General features: G+C 41.5%; 2 protein-coding genes across 3 annotated transcripts; both read right to left on the reverse strand.

The window, feature by feature from the left end:
• Positions 1–630: 630 nt before the first annotated feature.
• viml (vimentin like) lies at positions 631–5,804 on the reverse strand. Its single transcript, XM_026373995.1, has 9 exons — positions 5,207–5,804; positions 4,825–4,885; positions 2,947–3,042; positions 2,489–2,650; positions 2,036–2,161; positions 1,516–1,736; positions 1,374–1,417; positions 1,191–1,276; positions 631–1,072 (listed from the first exon to the last, which is right to left on the reverse strand). Exons 1-9 carry the CDS (start codon positions 5,731–5,733, stop codon positions 1,031–1,033), a joined length of 1,365 nt encoding a protein of 454 aa, XP_026229780.1. The 5' UTR covers positions 5,734–5,804; the 3' UTR covers positions 631–1,030.
• A 4,340-nt stretch (positions 5,805–10,144) lies between these two features.
• Positions 10,145–21,161, reverse strand: LOC113171518 (RP1 axonemal microtubule associated). 2 transcript variants are annotated; one of them, XM_026373920.1, is made up of 4 exons: positions 21,139–21,161; positions 17,660–18,337; positions 16,989–17,148; positions 10,145–16,603 (listed from the first exon to the last, which is right to left on the reverse strand). In XM_026373920.1, exons 2-4 carry the CDS (start codon positions 18,320–18,322, stop codon positions 10,872–10,874), a joined length of 6,555 nt encoding a protein of 2,184 aa, XP_026229705.1. In that variant the 5' UTR covers positions 18,323–18,337; positions 21,139–21,161; the 3' UTR covers positions 10,145–10,871. The 2 variants fall into 2 exon arrangements, with proteins under 2 accessions (XP_026229705.1, XP_026229704.1); XM_026373919.1 differs by lacking the exon at positions 21,139–21,161 and adding an exon at positions 19,101–19,164.
• Positions 21,162–21,192: the final 31 nt, after the last annotated feature.

A 21,192-nucleotide genomic window follows, 5' to 3' on the forward strand; every position in this document is an offset into this window, starting at 1 on the left:
TATGGAGTCAATGTGGAAATGTCCTGCTTTGGGTTTGTGCAGCAATCAGTGCCGCAGGAAACATTACAGGAATAGAGAGGGGGGGGAATGAATGATGTTTAATTATAGCTGGGGTCATGCAATCAGTCATGCAATCAGTCAAAACAGTAAAAATAGCCAGAATTAGTTTACTCAGGTTCATTAAACCACGCATTAACACGCTTTGTTTTACGTCTTTGCTGTCTTTTTTGTTGGCCGGGCCCTAATCCCTACAAACATCCTAATAGTTAAAATTAAAAATCTATTTTTATGTATTTATTTGTTTGCTTCTTGACTGTTTAAGAGATTTTGATTCAATTGAGCTAATGTAATTTACTCAACCACCGATATTTGTGGAGTGCCACTGGTTTGTACAGCACATAACTTCATGACACGAATAGGACTTATAAGCCAATTTATCTGTCAGTTTGTTTTAATAATTTGACCCATTCATTTACATTGATAAAATCACTGCTTGCATTACACAATACAGTATATAGTCTACAAATTAGTTGTTTTTATAACTGTGACTAGAGTTCATAAATTGCTTAAAATGACAATTATGTCCTTTTGATGTATTGCAAATTAAAGTATTACACCTCATGCACAGTATTCAGTTTCAGTCTTAATACTTTATTGCTGCATACAGGCAACTGTGACATCTTTAGCATACAGATTTCCTGGTGTGTGTTTGTGTGCATACTGGATCAATCAAAAACACTACTTTGGTTACAAAGAAAGATTTTTGTAGATCTAAGTTGTAGATCTCTATGTTGTGCTGATTTATTGATGTGTCTAAACAAATGTGACAAAGAAAAATGGTTTCAGCAGAGGAGGAAGCAAAATAGAGTCCGTGTCAGCTAACAGCCTCACTGGATCATCACATATAAAGGCACTTAATGAAGCGGTTTTCTTTTTGTGTGGTTCTAGTTTCTTTGCTTGATTGCAGCCCCAGTGAACTGTGTTGCTCCATATTGCTGTTGTTGGTTGTTTGGCAAGAACAAAGACATTATTACTCCATGTCGTCGTGGTTCTGGGTCGACTCGTTGATCACCTGAATAAAGGATGAAGAGGGCAGAGGCAAAGTGATGAACAAGAGTTCAGGAGCTCAAATGCCTATTAAAAAAGTACTTCACTGATCTTCACTAGAAATCTTAGTCATTGCATTCTACCTGACCATCTCTGGTCTCAATGGTCTTGATGAGAACCTTCTTGGTTGTTGTGGTTTCAACATTAGGTCTGGAATCAACAATTGCATCTAGGAGAGAAACAGAGTGACGTATTAATCAGCTGGTAATATCATAATTAATTCTAACATCGCTGCTGTGAAAACCATATGCACAAAGGGATGGTACCTCTCAGGTTTAGAGATGAGAAGTTTGGCAGTGGGGTAGAGATTCTGAAAGAGACAAATACATACAAAGCATGTGTCATGTATGTTGTCATGAATGGTGGTGTGCGTGCAGTACATCTCACTACAAGACATTTATACATCACCTGCTCTCCTCTCCTTCCAGCAGCTTCCTGTAGGTGGCGATCTCGATGTCCAGGGCCATCTTGACATTTAGGAGATCCTGGTACTCCCGGAGGTGACGAGCCATCTCGTCCTTCATATTGTGAATGTCCTGCTCCAGGCGGCTGATGGTATCCTGGTAACCGTTCGTCTCCAGGGAGAAATTTTCCTCTATTTCTCTCATCTGGCGCTCCAAGGACTCATTCTAGGACGGCAGCCAAAATTGTACAAAATGACACGTAGGCAGTGAAAATAACTTGTTTCACATAAAAATATAATGCAAGAATTATTTTTTTGCTCTGTGATCTGTGAAAATAAACACCTCTATATATATATATATATACACAAAGAGGATATTTTCCTCTTTGCTGTGTCACCACTTAAACATGTGCAGATTATTTTCTGAACCCTTTGTGAGTAAGTACAAAAAGCCAAGTGTGTCTGATTGTATCTGTATATGAATATTACATCATTATCATGTATATTACTATGCTTCATACTCACAGTCCCTTTGAGGGCATCCACCTCACAAGTTAGTGCCTGAACTTGACGTCTATAATCATTGGCTTCCTGCTTGGCCACTCTCAAAGCGTCATTATTTCTGGCTGCAGCTTCAGTGAGATCAGCAAACTGCCAATCACAATGACAAAGATGGACATGTGTAGAGGAAGAGAGAATGGAGAAATCAACAGTTCAGTAAATGTTGAGTCAGAGCTTGCATGTAAATTATGAAAGATGTGGCCGCAAATAAACCAATCATCAACCAACTATCTGAACCAACCAGTTCAGATGCACGCTGGAAAAGCACACACCAAGTTGAAAGTTGCTAAACTGCACCACAGAGCTGAGGGGAACTACACAGTTGTGTGATCTGTTGTTAAATATAGTGACTATAGCTGCTTTAAGTTTTATCAGTGCAAAAAACTTTATGTCAGCACAACTGTGGAAGACCTTCACCTTGGATTTGTACCATTCCTCAGACTCCTGGATGTTTTTGGAGGCCAGGTTCTCATACTGCAGGCGCACATCTCTCAGAGCAGCCGTCAGGTCAGGTTTAGCTATGTCCATGTCCACCTGCACTTGCTGCTGCTGCTGGACCTGGACCAGCTCCAGCATTTCCTGCAACAGAGTCAACAGAGCCGCTAAGTGGAAATGTTTTGATCTTTTGCTTACTCAAACGAGATGAATGCATTTGACCACAATGACAGTTCATTTTAATTGCATACTCTTTACACGCCAGACTTTGCTTACGAGTCACTGAACCCTAATCATTTTGTTAATCTGAGCAGATTAACAAATACTTCACGCTATTTGCCACATTTTTAAGCGTGTCTTTATTTCACAGTATTAGTCTGCACGTTGGCAGTGTTTCCGCTGCAGACTGAGTCAGCTCTAGCCGCAAAAAAGAAGCTTACCTCATCGTGCAGCTTCTTGAGGAAGTTGATTTCCTCCTGGAGGGACTCTACCTTCCGCTCCAGGTCCAGTCTGGCAAGGGCAGCATTGTCTACATCCTGTGCCGTGACACTGACTATTAGTAAGATGACTTGTGAAGGTGACATCAATTATGCATTGTATGTTTGCTGACACGGAAAAATATGTTCTTTCACATGCTGTAAAGAGCATCTATGTACACAAAATGACCTATTGTGGAGTGAGGCACCTTCACAAACACATGCATCCAATAAAAATCAACTATAGGCACATGACCAGTGCCACTGCAGATGCTGGTTATTAAGAGTTTTCTCGTGATTTTCATGAGTTGGCTAAACGAGAACTACACTTTCTACTCCAATACAATTCAGAGATAGCCATACGTCTTCCACCACACACAAATAAAGCAGGGTCCACCCCTGTTTGATTAAATAAAGGGGGGACTACAGTGCTCCCAGGACCATACAGCGTTATTCAAGAGGCCCTTAATCCAATTTGTTATAAACTAGCTGCATTCTTAACCTAAAAATCTCCATTGGTTGTTCTGACAGAAGTTTAGTTGTTCTGCTAGAAGTTGTACATTATAAATTTACTCATTTCTCAACTGAATCAAATATGAAATAAAGTTTTTCTTGATAAGAAAAATGCTATAATGTAAAACATTCTATTATACTCTGAATATCTCATTATAACTCATTGTTACGTACTTTATCTCTGCGGGACCACAACGCCGTGCTTTGTCAGGGTGTTGGCAGGCTGGTAACTGAGGTATGAGCAAATGAAGCAGCTTTGCCACTGCTCTAATGCCACAAACAAAGTGTGCTATTCAGCAGGGTTTCCCAAACAGGCCCTAGGCTGGAAGAGTGACTGTCTGCCTGACTGAGCGAGAGCCGGCTGCAGGCCCTTCATTGTTGTCTGTGTGCCACCCTGGCTGGCCACAGGGACTTCCTTCCTGCCATTTATACAGACAAGGACATAATCCATGCAATCCACTTGTGTAAAGTATTGATAACTTGCAAAGCAGATAACCACTGTAAACGCATTAGTACTCTTAACTATGAATCTAAAAACTACACAAAGCAGCATTTTCTATCTTTTTTTGCACAGAAACTCACATCAAATAAAGTTTATTTATATATCCACACATCACAAATTTGCCCCAAGAGCTTTACAATCCTTCCTATGAAATCAATCTGAAGCTATTTACACAAGTCATCATCACTTCAATATTCACCATGAAACCATCGAGGGTGAACTATTTCTGACAAGATGACACAAAGAAGTGAGTTTTTTTTTTTTTTTGTGCTGCTGCTCTCCCAAAAGGAGACCGTCGGATCACATGGTGGATGGTCTTCTCGCTCTGATAACCACATTGGGTGCACACTGTTGTGCCTGTGCCCGGCTCATTCAGCGCGACCAGTCAGATTTAAAAGGATCTCCTCACAGTGCAAGCCTGACTTAACTCAACAGCCACAACTTGGCCTTTTGTACGTTCTGGTCTGCAGCTGGCTGGACTCTCCTGTTGTGCCATCAGAAGAGCACATTCCTGTTTCTGCAGCTCATGAGCAGTTATTAGATAGAAATCCACTAGAGGAAGGGCTCATTTACACCACATAACTGGAAAAGGTGAGATGTGTGGAGCTAATTAAGGTTAATCTCTTCTCTTAAGCATCGCCGTCATCACTTTAATTCAGTTTAAACCCTTATTTTAACCAAGAACAGCCGAGGAGGGGGCATCAGCATCTTCTGCTGCTAAAAACTAACCTCATCCCATATAATTATCACTCACTTTTCAAAATCCCATTACGAAACCACAACTAGATGCAGTTTTATGCGATGTGTGCACACAGTTCATACCGTACCTGTCTGAAGCTCTGCATGATGTTCTCTGCCTCCTCTCGCTGGGATGTCTCATCCTGCAACCTGCAAAGACGGACAAAGAGCAGGCATTTCACTTTGACAGCCTCTTTTCCAAATGACCTGTTCTCTCTGCATCCCCAGCTCTGTTTGTCTCCACTTCTGAGTTATGTTATGAAGACATTTCATTAGAAAATAAACTTCAATCTGTCTAAAGGCTGCAGCAGATTCTGCTTTGGCTACATGTAATTCAAAAGGAGGACATTTAGAAATAGCCTAATAACTGGGGATGCGCTTGTCATCCATGGGTCTACATGCTAAATCAAAAGTTATGGAGTTTCTTTAAGATTACACAGCAGAGAAAAGAAGAGGTGCCACGCCTCCTACTTCTCTCTCAGCCTGTCGATGTCCTCCACCAGGTTATCCCGGTGAACTTCTACCCGGGCCTTCTCGTTGGTGAGCAGGTCCACCTGTCGCCTCAGCTCCCGCATCTCGTCCTCGTACAGGTCTCCGACGCGGGACGTGCCTTTCCCCCGCAGCTGCTCCAGCTCCGCCAGCAGGATCTTGTTCTGCTGCTCCAAGAAACGCACCTTCTCGATGTAATTGGCGAACCGGTCGTTGAGCGACTGCATCTGCGCCTTCTCGTTGGTGCGGTTCGTGATGAACTCGCTGTTTATGGCGTCGGACAGGGAGAAGTCCAGGTTTTCGGAGGACAGCCGGGGCATGGCCGAGCTGCTCCGAAGCCTGTGGGTCTTCGTGGCGTAGACGGTCGGAGCGGATGACAGACCGAAGGAGACCCGAGAGGAGCGCACCGGGCTGGAGAACTGGCGGCTGGTGTAGGGGGTCCTGACCGCGACCCTGTCCCCACCAAACATCTTCTTATAAGAAGAATGTGGAGCTGGTTTATAGGACATCTTGTTAGTCTCTTTTATGATGATCAGCTCACAGAAGTGTCGTCTACTTTGTGCTGCTTTTAGTCCCAACAGCATCAGCCTGGGAGGGCGTTTCCTACAACATTACTTATTTATAGTCTCCTCCCTATGCTAATGACTCAGCGGTGACTTGAGTGGCACCTTGAGACTCCAATCACCTATCTGAACACACATTTCTGGTCCATAGAAAGTGATTCTGAATCAATTTTGAAGGCGAGTTGTTACTGCCCAGAATAAGATGAGGGCTAGTTTGGATGTTAAAGCTCACTGTGCACATTTGGGTCATTACAGTTGTTTTTCTAAAAATACAGCAGCATGTGAGTGTCAGGAAATCCAGAGTAAGCAGCATGTGGGTCTGATCTCCAAGAACTACGTATGTTCAACATTCATGATGCTGAAAATAGTTTTCCCTTTATTTTACTGTACATTCACGTCAGCAAAATGATATTTAACATAATCACTCTATGTGCAAGAACACGCTACAGAAATGCTGCATGTTTCACATGTAAAGCATTTCTGACCTGCTCTAGCATGTGTGTGTGTGTGTGTGTGTGTGTGTGTTAAAGCATACTTTGGATGCTTTTTTCTGCACCGTGCGTGAAATGCTTAGAAAGAGAACACAGTGAAGTCCATACAAGTCAGCAGCTTCACTAATATTAAACAGGTTTAAAGGACGTCATGCAAGATACAGAACATGCAACCGCATGAGTACGGTAAGTATGTGAACATCGTCCAGAGAGGTCGGGGATGGAGGAAAAACCAAAGTCATTCATTACTGGCAGCTTTGCCACAGCCTTGAACGTGTGTTTGCAGTTTATTACCCTCTCCTTAGACTGACCAGCAATAGATTAAAACACACAGTATAGTAGAGGTTACACTGAATGTCCAAACATTTCTCTTAGCCTTTCCCCCCTTTCCTTCTCTTTCTCATCCCTGCAGAGCTGTCGGTGCTGCAGTGCTGCTGACTTGCTGAGATTCAGTGATCCTGAAGGGAGACGCAGGACAGCAGAGCTGAGCCAGTGACACTGTACACCTCTCAAAGGCACTGCGCTGGCGCTGCTGGGTGTGTTGCTGTGCTTTTTAGAAAACATGAAAGAAAAAGTCAGCAGCAGAGATCTGATTTGGTTTAGTGATGTTTGTCGACTAGATAACAGCCCGAATGCACAAATATTTCTTTCACAGAGACTTTCACATTGTTGCCCTATGGGTGCGGGTGGCTGCAGTGATTTGAAGCTGGCGTCTTGCCCTTGAGATATGACTGTGCAGAGAGAAATCCAGCTACTGTGTGAGCTGGCCGGAGCTCTGGGAGGTATTTAGACACAAAATCAGTGCAGTTTTAAATGTCCAAACAATTTGGCTTTGTCTGAGGAAACCGGAAGATTTAAGGCTTTGGATTTTATCCTTAATGTCCTAATCCTTAGTTCAGTTACAGTATTTATCACATCAAAAGCACCTGCATGTAAGAAAGGTGCTGAATTTTTATTTTCACTCGATGACATTACGAAATCCAATAAAGATGTGGTGTCAGAAATGTGTTTAAATAAGGTCTAAATAAATAGTTTGTGAAAGACCCCAGTTTGTAGCAGTGCAATAATCTCACAACATGTGAAGTCATTGATATGAATTTGTTTAGTCTATATAAAGACTGCTCTGCATGTAGACATTGGGGGACTTTATTAAAGAAGTTAACCTTTTAGGAGTTCAAATCAATTGAATTGTTTTCATTATGAATCTTTGTACAAACATGTTGCATTTCAACAGTTCCACATTTCAACAACATTGTAGTGTGTGGCTTAAGACTTAGCTAAGTGCAGTGGTGCAATACGTATTGAGATCTTTTTACTAGTAGTAGTAGTTCTACTAGTAGTAGAAGCAACATCATAGTTGACTTTAAAATGAGTAAAGGTGTGGTTTCCATATATTAGTATTACCAGCTTTTATTTATTTTATCTTAATATTTCAATTATAAGTAAAGTTAAAAGTATTCAGTACACAAAATGCAATCCTATGATGTAAGTAGTGTTTTATAGTACATAAATGTTTGTCAAAATGTTACATACTTTAAATCAGTACTCAAGTATTAGAAAAAAATGTATTAATAAAATTATAACTTTATTAAGTTCATTTATAATTTTAAAATGATAAAAAAGTAATTTTTCTCAAGGCATAAAATGGATATGTTTAAAATAAGTACCTCAATTTTGTACTTTACTGTTTTGTTCATAAGTGTTAATATGTCATATTTCTTTGTCACTACAATATTCTAATAAATTAAAGTAGCCAGTGAAGACAAGCAATAATATAGATATAGCTAAAAAATAAATTCCTGTATACACAGCAGGCTCTGAGGCCTGTGGTGCTTGGGGGTCCACACAAGTAAACATTGCAACCCCAATACTGACACCAGCAATGGACATTCACATGATCAACAATCACTTAGAGCCAGGGGCGGGGGCAATAAAAATTCCTGCTCCCAGGCCCATTTTGAGCTCGCTCTGCTGGCTACAGAGACAGACAGAGGAGGCCGGGATTTTCAGAGACAGAGCAGGGATTGTGTATTGCTGATCTGTCACCTAACTGCACCAACAGAATGCCGACAGTAGGCCATAATTATTGTTTGTAGCCTAGTGTTTTCCACTGCCACAGTTTGGACTAAATAGCTCCCATTCTTGGCAATTCTTGGCATTTGGTCCTTTTATTGTTGTTGCCGTGGTTCCCGTTCTCTCCAGAGCAACAGCACTGGAGGGAAGCTAATTAAAAAGACCGTACAACAGGACGAGAAGAAGGATCGAGTAAGACTGAACATTTAGTCATTCAGCTTTTTAAAGGACAAAGCTGAAGATAAGTTAAATTATCTTTCTGAGTGTGATTGTTCCAAAACTGCAGGCACTGCAGCAATAAAGCATCCTTTGTTTTATCTCCCATGATGGTGAATCACCGATACACACACACCCAGTAGCCATAGCAATGGCCCTAGTTGATACCCAGACACCCCAGCCGAACTCTTACAGATTAAGTTGCAGAAATCGTTGGTTGTTGTGTCCACCTGTGTTTTTTTGGTTTTGCTTGTTCATGTATTTGGTCTGATATCTTGGTTGACTCCTTTGTGGGTGCTGCACCCCCCACCGCGTGCATGGAGATCAGACTGGAGTAAATCTAAATGTGAGAAAGAAAAGCTGTAAATCTAGATGCCAAAGGGCCCCAAATGAACCTTTGTCAAATATGTGGGTCAGTGTCTGTGGTGGGAAGTAAGAACATTTACTCAGATATTCGACTTAGGAACAATGTTGAGGTGTTTGATCTTTTCCCCATCTGCAGTGAGTAACTTTTCTTCAGCGTACTTGTTCCTGTCAAACGTTTATTTCAGGGAATGGGGCTTCCACTGGATACCTTTCAACCACAGTAACAACAGAGTTGTTAAACTGCAGGGGATATTTTCCAGATCTCCATAGTGACTGACAAAACCCTTGGAAAGTGTCCAGAATGGCCACTTTGCAAAGACCACTCAATCTCTCACTCTCTCTTTTTGTGTCTCCCTTTCATTGTTTCTGTGTGTGTGTGTTTGTAGGGAATGATGGGGTCACAGACAGGGAGCGAAAACACCCCACACACAGTTAGAACAACCCCCCCCCCAGCATTTTGCCCTTGTCAAATATACAGCATCAACCTCTCGACTGAATCGTCTGCATCCAAATCCACACCCGCTGTCATGTGGTGCTACTTATTTCAAGGATAATATCCTCTGGTCACACATATTTGAAGCCAGCCTGTCAGTGACCATCACATCACAAGTGTCACTTGCATATGCCTGACTGCATCATCCCGACAGCTGGAGATGACGTTCCCTCTCTCCTGAGACAAACCCTCAAGTGTGAAGAATTAAAACAAAACCTTTAAATCCACACCACCAGTACGTTTCTACCTTTATATGCCATGTGTTGAACATACAACAAAGTATATGTATCTTTGTGTTGGGGTACTGCCGGCCGAGAGCTCATTCAGAATTCACATTTCATTTGGTTAATAACCTCATGAAAGTCAAATGTCACCACAGTCCAGAGATGCTTCTAGGCAATCATTATAAATAGGATTATTTTTCAATACTTTATCTCTCAAGCCCGATTTGTTGTTTGTGGGACACAGGGCTGTATGTGTAGGCCGTGTTGATTCAGCAGAGAATTAAACTAGTAAACAGCTCTCGTTTCATAAAACAGTGCTGACTAATGTTGTGACAATGGTCCCAGCTATTCATAGTCTCTGTTGTGTTTCTGATGTTCAAATGACAATAAAGTAGTTGAACAGTACCTTTTGCAGACTTAACTTAAATGCTTGCTATAAGGCACATGAAGAAAACTCAGAACCAGACTCAGAAAATTAGACAGTTTTACTCACAATGACACTCGAAAAGATGTCGGTCACGATAAGTTGCTTCAACGTTTGATTTTTTTAAAGAAATTTAATTTCTCTCAAAAACTACAGATGTGTCTGTCTAGACAAAGTAAAACCTGAGATCTCATTACTTTGACTTCTTTTTAAAACCTGTCTCACAAATGTCCCCCAGCCTCATTAACGTGCAATACAAAATGACTGTGGTATCAAATATAAGCAAAATACAGTTAATACAGTTTAAATTCAGTTTATACAGTTTATAAAACATATATTTTATAATATTCTTACAGCCAAAACAGGTCAGGAGCTGCCTTTTAGTTAATTTGTTCATCCTGTTTTCAGCTTTAATATATTCTCAATTGACATAGCAGTACATTTTTTCTTTGGCAGTCATTCCTCTAATAAATTGCATTTTACTGTATTCATTAAGAAAGTGATGACGTGACATTGTAATAATAGATAACACAGTGATGTAGTAGCAGCAAATCAGTACAAAAACAAGTTGTTATCAGCTAATTACATTATTCTAATCTTGATTTTGTAATTACTAGACTCTATGATGGGTCTCACCTGTCTCCACCAAAAAGCCAAAATCAAAGTGGAGTTTGTGTAAACGTTTCATTTTGTCCTATACTCAAAGATAGTTAAGAGGCACAACTCTCTGCAGAAAATAATAATCACAGCAGCACACACTGGGCCAACATGTGTGTCCTCTGAACTATAATCTGCGTTCATAGGATGGGGCAGAATTGACTACATCTCACATGCAGTGTGTCCAGAGAGTCTTGTGCTTGCAGTTCACTGCTTGCTCCACTAGATGTCCTTCTCGTCTGTGTCACCGATGAGGATTCTCCCTCAGGATGCACTTTCCTGTCTGGCATTTTAAACTCAACTGATGCAAATGAAGACAGACTACCGTTTTTATTTGGCCACGTTTTTGAAGTATCAATTGTGGGCGAGACCCTGGAGCCTCTCCCTCTAAAGCTGCTTGAATCTTTTTTACCACTTTTGACGCTGATCTCGTCCAGAAATGGGTCCGAATCGCTTCCATGTGGCATGTTGTAGTAGGTGCACTTTGGAGTCAGAGGCTTCGCCATCTCCTCAAGCTCTGACGAAGATATGGCTGCAAGGGGGCTGTGTTGAGTTTTAGAATGAGACGGGGATTCCTCGCTGGCGTTCTCCTGGCCGGTGTCGATGGAGGTGCTATCCAGATTTCCATACATTCCCAGGGAGATGGGAGGGGATTTTCTTATGAGGTGGTTTTCCTTGAGCAGCCATCGTCCTTGGTCAATCAAAACCCCATCAGTTGAGTTCTTTTCTGAAATGCACTGCGCGGCCTCAGGCGCAGCCTCAGCATCTGCCTTCAATGAGCTTGCCGCACTGAAATAAGACAGATCCTCTTTTGAGGCCTTGGAGCCAGAATCATAGGAAGTCTCTGCACTTTTTAACCTGGAACTTTCCAAGACTTCTGACTTACTTGCAACAGACAGTTTGGATTTTGGCCGTATCACATTTGTTCTCCTATCGGGGATTTCTGTCTTTGGCCTGTAGACTGGAAAAGGTTTCTCTGAGGCCTCTTCTCCACTGTCTGTAACAATATCCACAGACTCCTGAGTTTTATATCCACCACTCTCTGATGTTTCTGGCCTGTAATCAGATAAATCTGAGGTGCTTGGACTTGGGAGACAATTTAAACCATACAAACTATCTTTACTACTCTTTGGAATAACAATCTGCTTACTTTGTACCACACAAGCATTATCTGGCTCAATCCGAATGTTTCCTCGAGAGTCGTATGTGAATGTAAGTGAAGAGGACTGTAGCGCAGAGTTAACAAAGTCAAGCAGCTCCTGTGATATTTCCACTGGATGTGGTTGGCTGCTTAATCTTTCTCCCCATTCATCTGTTTCAAGTTCATTAACGGAATCTGTGCCGTTACCTTTATCATCCTCACACTGAACATCAGAGGAGCATTTGGATGGAGATTCACAGTTTTGTCCCACATTTGCTTCTTCACAGCTACTATACTGTTGCTGCAAATAAGACATTGTATCTAGTACGTTTTGATGATCTTCAGCATCAATGAAACTGTCTACATCTTCTTTAACGGCTACTTCTTCCTCCTCATCTTTTGACTCCTGTTTTTCCACTACCTGTAATCCCTCATTGAGCCCATTGTCTTCATCCTCCTCTAGCTTTTGGCCTGTTTTCATATTTACTTCAGTCTCCATCTCTTCTTTCTCTCCTGCCGATTCTTCCTCCAGACTATCTTTTGGATTCTCAAGCACGTTCCCGCTCTCCTGAAATTCATCGCACTTGCGTTCCTCCTCTGAACCGCTGCCAGTTTCGCCTTCTTCCCCCTCCTCTTCTGTGATCATTCCTGCTCTCTCCTCTTCCATATTTTCATCCTCAGCTTTACTGTCTCCTTCTGCATCGTCCTCTTCTTCCTCCTGTCCTCTCTCTTCCTCCTCTTTGTCATTGTTTTCCTCACTAACCACCTCTGTTTCCTCTTCCTCTGCATTCCTTCCCTCAGTAATCACATCCATTTCTTCTTCTCCCTCCTCCTTATCTTCCTTTTCAGTTATGTTCACTACTTCTTTCTCCTCATCTGTTTCCTCAGCCGCCACCTCTCCCTCTTCTACATCTCCCTCACTAACCACTTCTACTTCTTCTTCTTTGACCCCCACCTCATCAATTCTGTTTTGTTCCTCCTCTTCTGTTTCCTCAATAACCTCCTCCACTTCTTCCTCTGCCTCATTCTCAGTACGTGCCTCTGCTTCTTCCTCCTTCTCCTCCTCCTCTTCACTACTTTCTGCCTCCTCTCCTTCATCTGCCTCCTCAATAACCTCTTCCACTTCTGCCTCATTCTCAGCCACCTGTGCATCTTCTCCCTCCACCCCACTCTCTTCTTCCTCCTGCTGTTTGATGCTTCCTACTTCCTGTTCTTCATCTGTCTCCTCAACAACCTCATCTGTCTCCTCTTCAGTCACTTGTGTTTCCTCTTTTCCACCTTCCCTCTCTTCCTCTTCTGTCTCTTCAGCAATCTCCCTCTCATCTGTCTCTTCAGCACTGTCACTGTGTCTTGTTTCTTGATCTTCTAAATCCACTATTCCCTCCTCTGTGTCCTCGACCTCTGTTTCTTCTCCCTCTACGTTCTCCCACTGCACCTCCTCCCCACCCACTGTCGTCTCTTCCTCTGTCCCTTCCTCTACTTTCTCAGCAGATTCCTCACCACTTTCCCATTCAGCCTCTTTCTTCATTGTTTCTTCTTCACTTTCATTTCCTACATTTACAAGTTCTTCCCTCTCAAAATTGTTTGTGTCTTTCGGATCTTCCTTCTCACCCCCGTCCTCCACTGCCTGGTCTTCCTTGTCTTCTGTCTCAGGTTCACTGTGGTTTAAAGGCTCATCTGTTTCTGTCTGTGATACTTCTGAATCGTTCACATCAACTTCTGCTTGCTCTGACTCACACATTGTCTTTGCCTGTTCAAAATACATAGATTGCATTTTATTTAAGTCATCTGTTTCTCTATCATCACTATCCTGGTTTTTATCAGTAATGCCATCAGCTATGCAGGTACTATCAAGCTCTGGTGATTGTTTCCTTTCATTGTTGCATTCTTCAACAAATTGCTCCACTTCTTCATCTGAGTCCGACTGATTTCTTTCAGTTTCTACCAATGTGCTCTCCTCCACAGGATAAAAAGTTCTAGCATGCTGGATAGTTGAAGAAATCTCTGCTCTGAGGTCTTCTGGCATATTCAGCTCATCCATCAGCTCATTAATACCCAAATGCTGATCCTCAAAAACGTCACCGCTTTCAGAGACTACATCCAGGGCAAATTCAGTTTCTGAAACTCTGGGAGAAAGGGGTTCACTTTCAAGCCTTTCCCTCAAAATCTGGAAATCCTTCCATCGCTCTCTGAAACGAGAAGAAGCTCTGCTCTGCAGATCTGTCAGGCTTGCCTTCTGCTCATCCTCATCCTCGATGGCAGAGATTTTCTGTAGGGATTCCATCATTAGCATGGCCTCTGAGGTACTTCTCGACTGGTGAACGTCCCCTGGCGCAGAGCCTGTTAGGCTATCTCTCAGAGTCATCACTGACAAGAATGAGAGGAAAGCTTTACACGATGAGCCAAACACTAAAGCTACTTGTGTTGAGAAATCAGGAAGGCTGTTAGATTTCTCAAGACTGGATGTAATGTTGGTGTCAGACACCCGTCTGATGCACTGAATTGACGAACAAAGCTGCCGCAGGACAGGTTTTATCTTTCCTCTGGGGCTCAAAATGTTGGATGAAGATGATTCATTGTCGGCCGGACTTATATCCTCTGCAGACTTATGTGCCCTCAGTCTATTCTCCTGAGGTACAGGATCGATTCGGACACTTGGCATTGACACGCATAGACCTTTTGATTTCTGCTCACTGTGCAGCAAAGACTCTGCTGGTCCTTCATGGAAAAGAGGTACAGATAAACAAGAGGGTGATTTCTTTACAGCATCAGTCGGCTGTGAACAAGGTTTCTCCAGATCAGTCTGACTTTCATTGTTTTCATCTATTTCAGAATCTCCACCAATCTGAAACACAACCTTTGTCTGAGGTTCTAATTCATCTGGGATGGTGTCCTCTGTAGATGGCACCTGGTCTGGGCTGACTTTCTCCAACCAGTTCTCAACATACTGGTAGATTTCTGAAGGTGTGGGATTCAGAGAAGGCATAGACACACTTTCATTTAACGCTAGAGTTTGTTTAGGCGATGGTACTCTGTTTTCAGTCATGGATTTAGGTTTGCTAAGTGTCTTTTTGACAGGCAAAAGTGACTTTTTAGATTTCAAAATGTCTGACATGTTCTTTTTCATTTGAGTTCTTCCACTCGGCGTGTCTACATTGTGACTGTTGTCTCTAGCAGCTGCTTTATTCATGCTTTGTCTCTTAGGTGGGGTCCTTTTTACATTTTCAGTGTTAACTATTAAGGCTGAGTCCTTCCTGGGCGTCTTTTCGTCTATAATTGATTTCTTAGATTGAGGCTTTTCTGGTTTCATCTCTGCTCCTTTACTTCTTTGGCCATTTTTAGCACTTTCGGATGAACTCTGGCTTTTTTTCCCCACACTGGCATTGCTGCTATGCTTGTCAGTAGATGAATGTTTGCTATTTTTTGAAGGACTTGTGTTTTTCTTTTGTTTTTGATCTGAACTGCTTGTTGAACTCTTCTGATTCCTAGCAGGTTTAACCATCTTTTTATCCTTTTCACTTTTAGGGGTTTTGTCCTTTTTTACCGTCTCCTCAGTTTGGGAGTTTGTCGCTGTGTGAGCCTCAGTCTCAGTCACTGAAGACAGATCGTTCATCAACTTATGCATTGAAGATATGGGCTCTGATGACAATGATAACATCTCCTCTTTTTGTCTTTGTAGTGAGTCAGCAGTGGGTGGCTGCCAGCTAAAATCAATATCATTGCTGGATGAATGTAGTTCTGATGCAGTGGATGGCTTGGTATCTGGCAAAGGTGCACCATCTGTACTATATTCCTCATTCGCAAAATAGTTGTCGTAACAGCCTTGACTCTCATAAATATGCATCACAGTCTCTGTAACCTCCATCCCATTATTCTGTATCTGAAGGACATCAGCTACTCCTGACGACCTGATGGAGGAGTGGGAGTCTTTCTTGCTTGTTTCTGCAGACGCCGTTTTCCGAGGTTTTGGGATTGGCCGGTTGCTGCTGCTGTTGTGTCTGATGACACAGTATCCCTCAGCGGATTCACCAATAGCCGTCCTCTCCATATAGGAATAATGTCCCAGCGTATTCTCATGAACCCCTGACTCAGTCACCATCTTCACACTCTCAATAGATGCCTTTTTCTTAACATATCGTGGACCTGGTGTAGACGTACGTTTAAAACTTTTTTTTCCTTTTCCCAAGGCAGTGGAAGTGAAGCTTTCACATACTCGCTCATCGTTAAAGCCGACGCCCTTTCTATCTCCAGGAGAACGGTTCTGCTCTTTATTTTCATCCTCGCTGACGCTAGAGGAATCTTTGGCAATAGCGTTGTTCGAGTTAGGTGAGCTGTTGCCGGACTCGGAAATTGAGGCACAAGCTGTCACCTCTCTAAGGCTGGAACGGCTGAGTGTGGTAGTCCAGTGGAGCATCTCCTCCTCTTTAATAGTCAGACGCACTTTCATTTCCACAGTCATGCTGCCATCTTGATTCACACGAAAAGACTTTTCAATGTCATCATCCTGAGGTACAATGCAAGTATGGTGCTCAGTTTCTACCCTCCCAGTTTCACATGACTCCACTGATGTGTGACGTGGGTGGACCTCGGTTTCGAATGATCCATTGTGCTGATGTACGTGGCTGCCCATGCTTCCATTTCGAGACTTGTTTATCTGGTTGACAATATATCGCTCGGATGATAAAGAGAAGTTCCTTGAGCCTCTTCCACTTGAGAAGGACTTGTCGTTCTCTTTGGTTGGAGGCGTGTGATAAAAATATAGGTGTTTTTAAAAGAGAGGGAGGAAACAGAGAGAAAAACACGTTTTAGAACATGAAAGCTGGCTGTATCAGTTAGATGTTCAGAGAAGATTGATGCTACGCTCATTTATGGCAAGAGATACTGAACTACTAGCTTAAAAGCCTCAGCTACATTGTGGTGTCATACTACTTTATTATACTTTCTGTTAGCTGCTCTGTCACAATAATTAAAAATAAACTATATTGAATGAAAGTTGCAGTTGCTAAAGTTCCATACTCACTGACTATGCTGTTTTTAAAACATAAGACTGACAGTTTTATGAATATTGTCACACAACACACTTTGCAGTTTGCACATATAAGTTATTAATACGTACGAGCTCTGGGCTGCAACATCGATGGCTCCACAGTTTCCATGTACATGACCTGCGCCATCTGGCCCGTTCGTTGAAAACTGTAGTTGCCTAATCTGAATGGCTCGTTGCCCGCTGCCACAATGACTCCAGAGCACAGGATAAGAGCAGCAAGACCTTCAACCTGAGAATAGGAGGGAAACAAGTTTGACAGCAGCAAAGTCAAATTAAACAATTGTTTATTTAATGGCAACAGTTGCTACACTTCAGCAGTTATGTGATTATTGCACATCTGGGCTCTTCCATTAAAACTAAAAAACAAAACATTTCAGTTTGCAGTATTCCTTGCAACATGAACAGTTAATATAATTTTTTTCATACATCGTAATATAAAACAGGAAAGAGATCACAAATCACAGGCAGTTTTCAAGAGTCATGACCTTTAACAAGAAGCTTGTTGTTGTCCTCGAAGGACACGTGGGATTACAGAGAGAGAACTCTCTAGGGGGTAGAGATTTCGATAGCACCACTTAGCACTTCTTGGAATACTTATAACACGTAAAGTAAGAAGTTAAAAGTCTGGTTTCTTAATCCCTAAAATATTTAAAAGTTACAGTGAAAATATAGTAAAGAATTTATTCAGTTTAATTGTACAATTGATCCAAAATTTTCTTTTAAATTTACCAAACACTTACTCTTCTGCCATCTGTAGAGTAGAGTTTCAGCACAGGGAACTGCAATATTTGGGAAAGGTAATCCAGCAAAGCATCAAATGTTGGTGCTATTCTTCTCTGCAACACAATGGTGCGTTTAAAGGTGGGATCCTTGTTTTTGATAACCACAAGCCTCTTTGGTGTCCTCACTGCCACCTTTTCAGTGACTCTCGGTGGCCTATTGTCGACATCATTCCTTCTACTAAACTGGAGTCCCCGATGCCTCCGTCGCCTTCCTGCGCTGAGAGGTCTAGTAGTATTCCACGGTACTTGTCGCCGGTTCACTTCATCCAGGTTTAACGGCTTCACCCGTTTTTGATCAGAGCACACATAACATCCCCCATCTTGCAAGTCATCTAAATTCTTAACAAGGTGGGACCCACGAGGTGTAGTGATGGTCCTCACTCCAAACGGCAGAGGCACTTTCTTAGACAGAGCATCCAGTAGAGCATCAAATGTCTTGAAGGTGCGGGCATTAATGACCATGCGATGCCCGCTGAATTTAGAGTCACCGCTTTTGTAGAAACATACTCTTTTAGAAGCTGAGGGATCAGAACTGGGCTGTAAGGGTCGAGAGGGTAACGTCTGCACACTGCCAGAGGACAGCCTCTGAGCAGGTGGCTCCAGTACAGGTGTGTTGCTCATACTGAGTTGAGGAGGCTAAAAGGAACAGAAAGAGAAAGATAAATGTTAGTAGAGTTACAATTATCATTTGCGTTGTATTTCAGAAGTAATACACTTAGCTAAACAGGCCAAACGTGTCAAACTGCTCTTCCTACAATCCACATCTCCACTGACCATCCATATGTTTCAGTTTAGTTTCACCAAAATGTGACAGTTAACGTCTGCCTTGAAACTCTGAGGCTCTGTTGGTCATATTCTCTACTGTGAAAGGGTTTTGAATATATTGTAAATGACTGATTTCAATTTGATCAATGCCACTTGAACACAACAAACTGCCACCAACTAAGCCTACAAAAATGATGGGGCGTTTAGTATTAGCTAGCTGTACCTGGAAAAGTGGTGTGTGTATACATTGTTGACCGCTATTAATATAATCATGTAGAGGTATGGTTGACATTTTAGTTGCACACAAAAAATACAACACAATTAAGAATCGTGTACATGTAGGAGGTAGGGTGTTAAAGCATAAAGCCTCCGTGGTTAAGTCTGTTCAAGTGGTTTTATAATTTGTTTAAGTCGGTATTAAGGGGAATGCAGACAGAGCAACATGACAAACTCTAATTTATTATAGTAAAACTAATAACCCCAGTGCACTGTTACTGTGAACACAATTCAACACGACTCGGTGTAGACAAAGGCCATATGCACCTGAAACATATCAACTAATCAGACAAATGACACCCTGCTAAAGTAACTGGCAAACACACATCACAATAGAGAAATAATAAACAATACTTACTGTATTCCTCACATTTCCCCTTAGTAATAATGGCTCTAACAACAGAAACTGTGCATTCGGTATGCCTCCAAGTGCTGGTCAAAGCTTCTCAGCAGCGTTCGAGAGCTATTTTAGGACATGCAACATCCTGGCCAATTTGCCTAATCTTTGCACACACTTAATCAGCACATTAAGATAAGGTAACAAGCAAAGGAAACGCAGAGAAACTGTTCCCCAGAAGACTAAAAAAACTGTACATTTTTAATGAGATTGCAAAATGTGTTTGAATTATGTTTTTTCAAAGTAGTCATGCTATAATTGTATTTGTCCAACTGATATGTGTGCATCGTAGCTTATGTATTTTATAGGATAGCTCAGCAAAAATAATAAAATAATAAAAAACAAATGTTCCTTTTTGCCCCATCATGCCATGAGTTTCTGATATTAGTAAATCGTCACTGCTCCAAACAGACACCACAGGTGGCTTTGACTATTTCTAATTTGCAGGCAGCCTGCATAATCAGATTTGAGAAGTCTTGGCCTAATACGGATTGAGGCCTAATAGAGACCTGCTGAGGTATAAGAGCATAAGGTCTTAAGGGAGCACTTTTACTGCACAGCAGGTATTGAAAATCCACCTCAGATTTGAAGACACACAATGCGTCAGTATTTGCACTTGTTGAGTTTCCTTATGCACGTTATTAGTAAGAAATACAATAGCTATTTTGGGAACTATGCAGCATTTCAAACTTTGAAAGCTAAAAAATGTTTGCACCATGTAGTAGACTTGCACTTTGTTTTGGTATGTTAAGAGCAATGATCTAATTGTATTAGGAGGTGAGAGCTGTGTCACTATACTGCAGTTACAGTCTGCCAATTACCAAGTGCCCCTGACTGGGTAAAAGCTGCTAATACCTCCCACTCACACGTGTGTCCAGATGGGTAGGGGGCTTGAAAGATGAGCTTGTGTAGGTCACAAAGAGTCCAATACATTATTTATTCAAAGTCCAAATAAGTGTAATAAATGAATGAATCACTAATTCCACTAGTTGCATTAAACTGGGGAAAAATAATAGTGTGTCTGCATAGTATTTGACCTTTTGTTACAGTAAAATATGGATTTTATTTTCTGTAATTACTGTTTTTTTCTTAAATAATTCAGTGTATTTGCATTGATTGCCTAACCTTCAGTTACTAGGCATGTCACATGCTGATCTGTTTGGATTAGCAAGATCCAAATTAGCGAGTCAATCAGTGCCACATAAATGCAGCAAAAGATCAACCATGCACCATCATCGCGGCCTAGATCCTGCCTCCCAAAGGTCACAGGTTTGATTTGCACAACAGGCATTAGTTTTTAAAAAGCTGGAGTCCACCCAAAGACTCCCACAGTAAGACAGATGCTCTTATACTGGCTTTTAATTACAGTGAATAACACATTGATAACTGTCAACTGAACACTTACAACTGACTGATTGTAGGATTGAAAGAGTAATTAAAACCACCAAGATAAGATGCTTTTCCCACCTGTTTTATTTAATTAACTGAACATAATCCCACAAAGAAAATTAAAAAATATTAGAATTTCAGAAAAACTATGTTATGAATCATTTTCTTCTTCCCTGTCTTATTATTTGTTGAACTTTGACCCCTTATATGCGTCTTGCAGCTCCATGTCTATGACAATACTATAGGGATGCAGCTGTATTATTGTCATTTAGTAATGTAAATTACCTTTAACATTATCTGGCAATTATTTTCTCAAATGTTTGGTTTGTAATATAATGTTTTTAATTACACCTTTTTTTATTTTTTTTTTAAGTTTCAGATTTGAACAGTTACCATTTAAAGCTTCACTTAAAGTGCAGAAAGTCATTATTTCTCCAAGTGGCACTTTGGCGCTATCTAACGACTCGCACCGTCATTACCAAAATGCGGGCTTCACTTTGATATCAGGAGGACTGATGTTAGTGTAGAAGTAGAGAAAATATAGAGTTATATTTAGGCATTTATAAGAATATGTCCCTTTTCAAGTTATTGCACAGTGGTGACCACTCACCGTCCTGACGGGCTGCTCGAAGGGATCTCGGATCCCTCTCGATTAACTCGCCTT

Source organism: Anabas testudineus, chromosome 17 (assembly GCF_900324465.2).
Source record: "Anabas testudineus chromosome 17, fAnaTes1.2, whole genome shotgun sequence".
Classification (NCBI taxonomy): domain Eukaryota; kingdom Metazoa; phylum Chordata; class Actinopteri; order Anabantiformes; family Anabantidae; genus Anabas; species Anabas testudineus.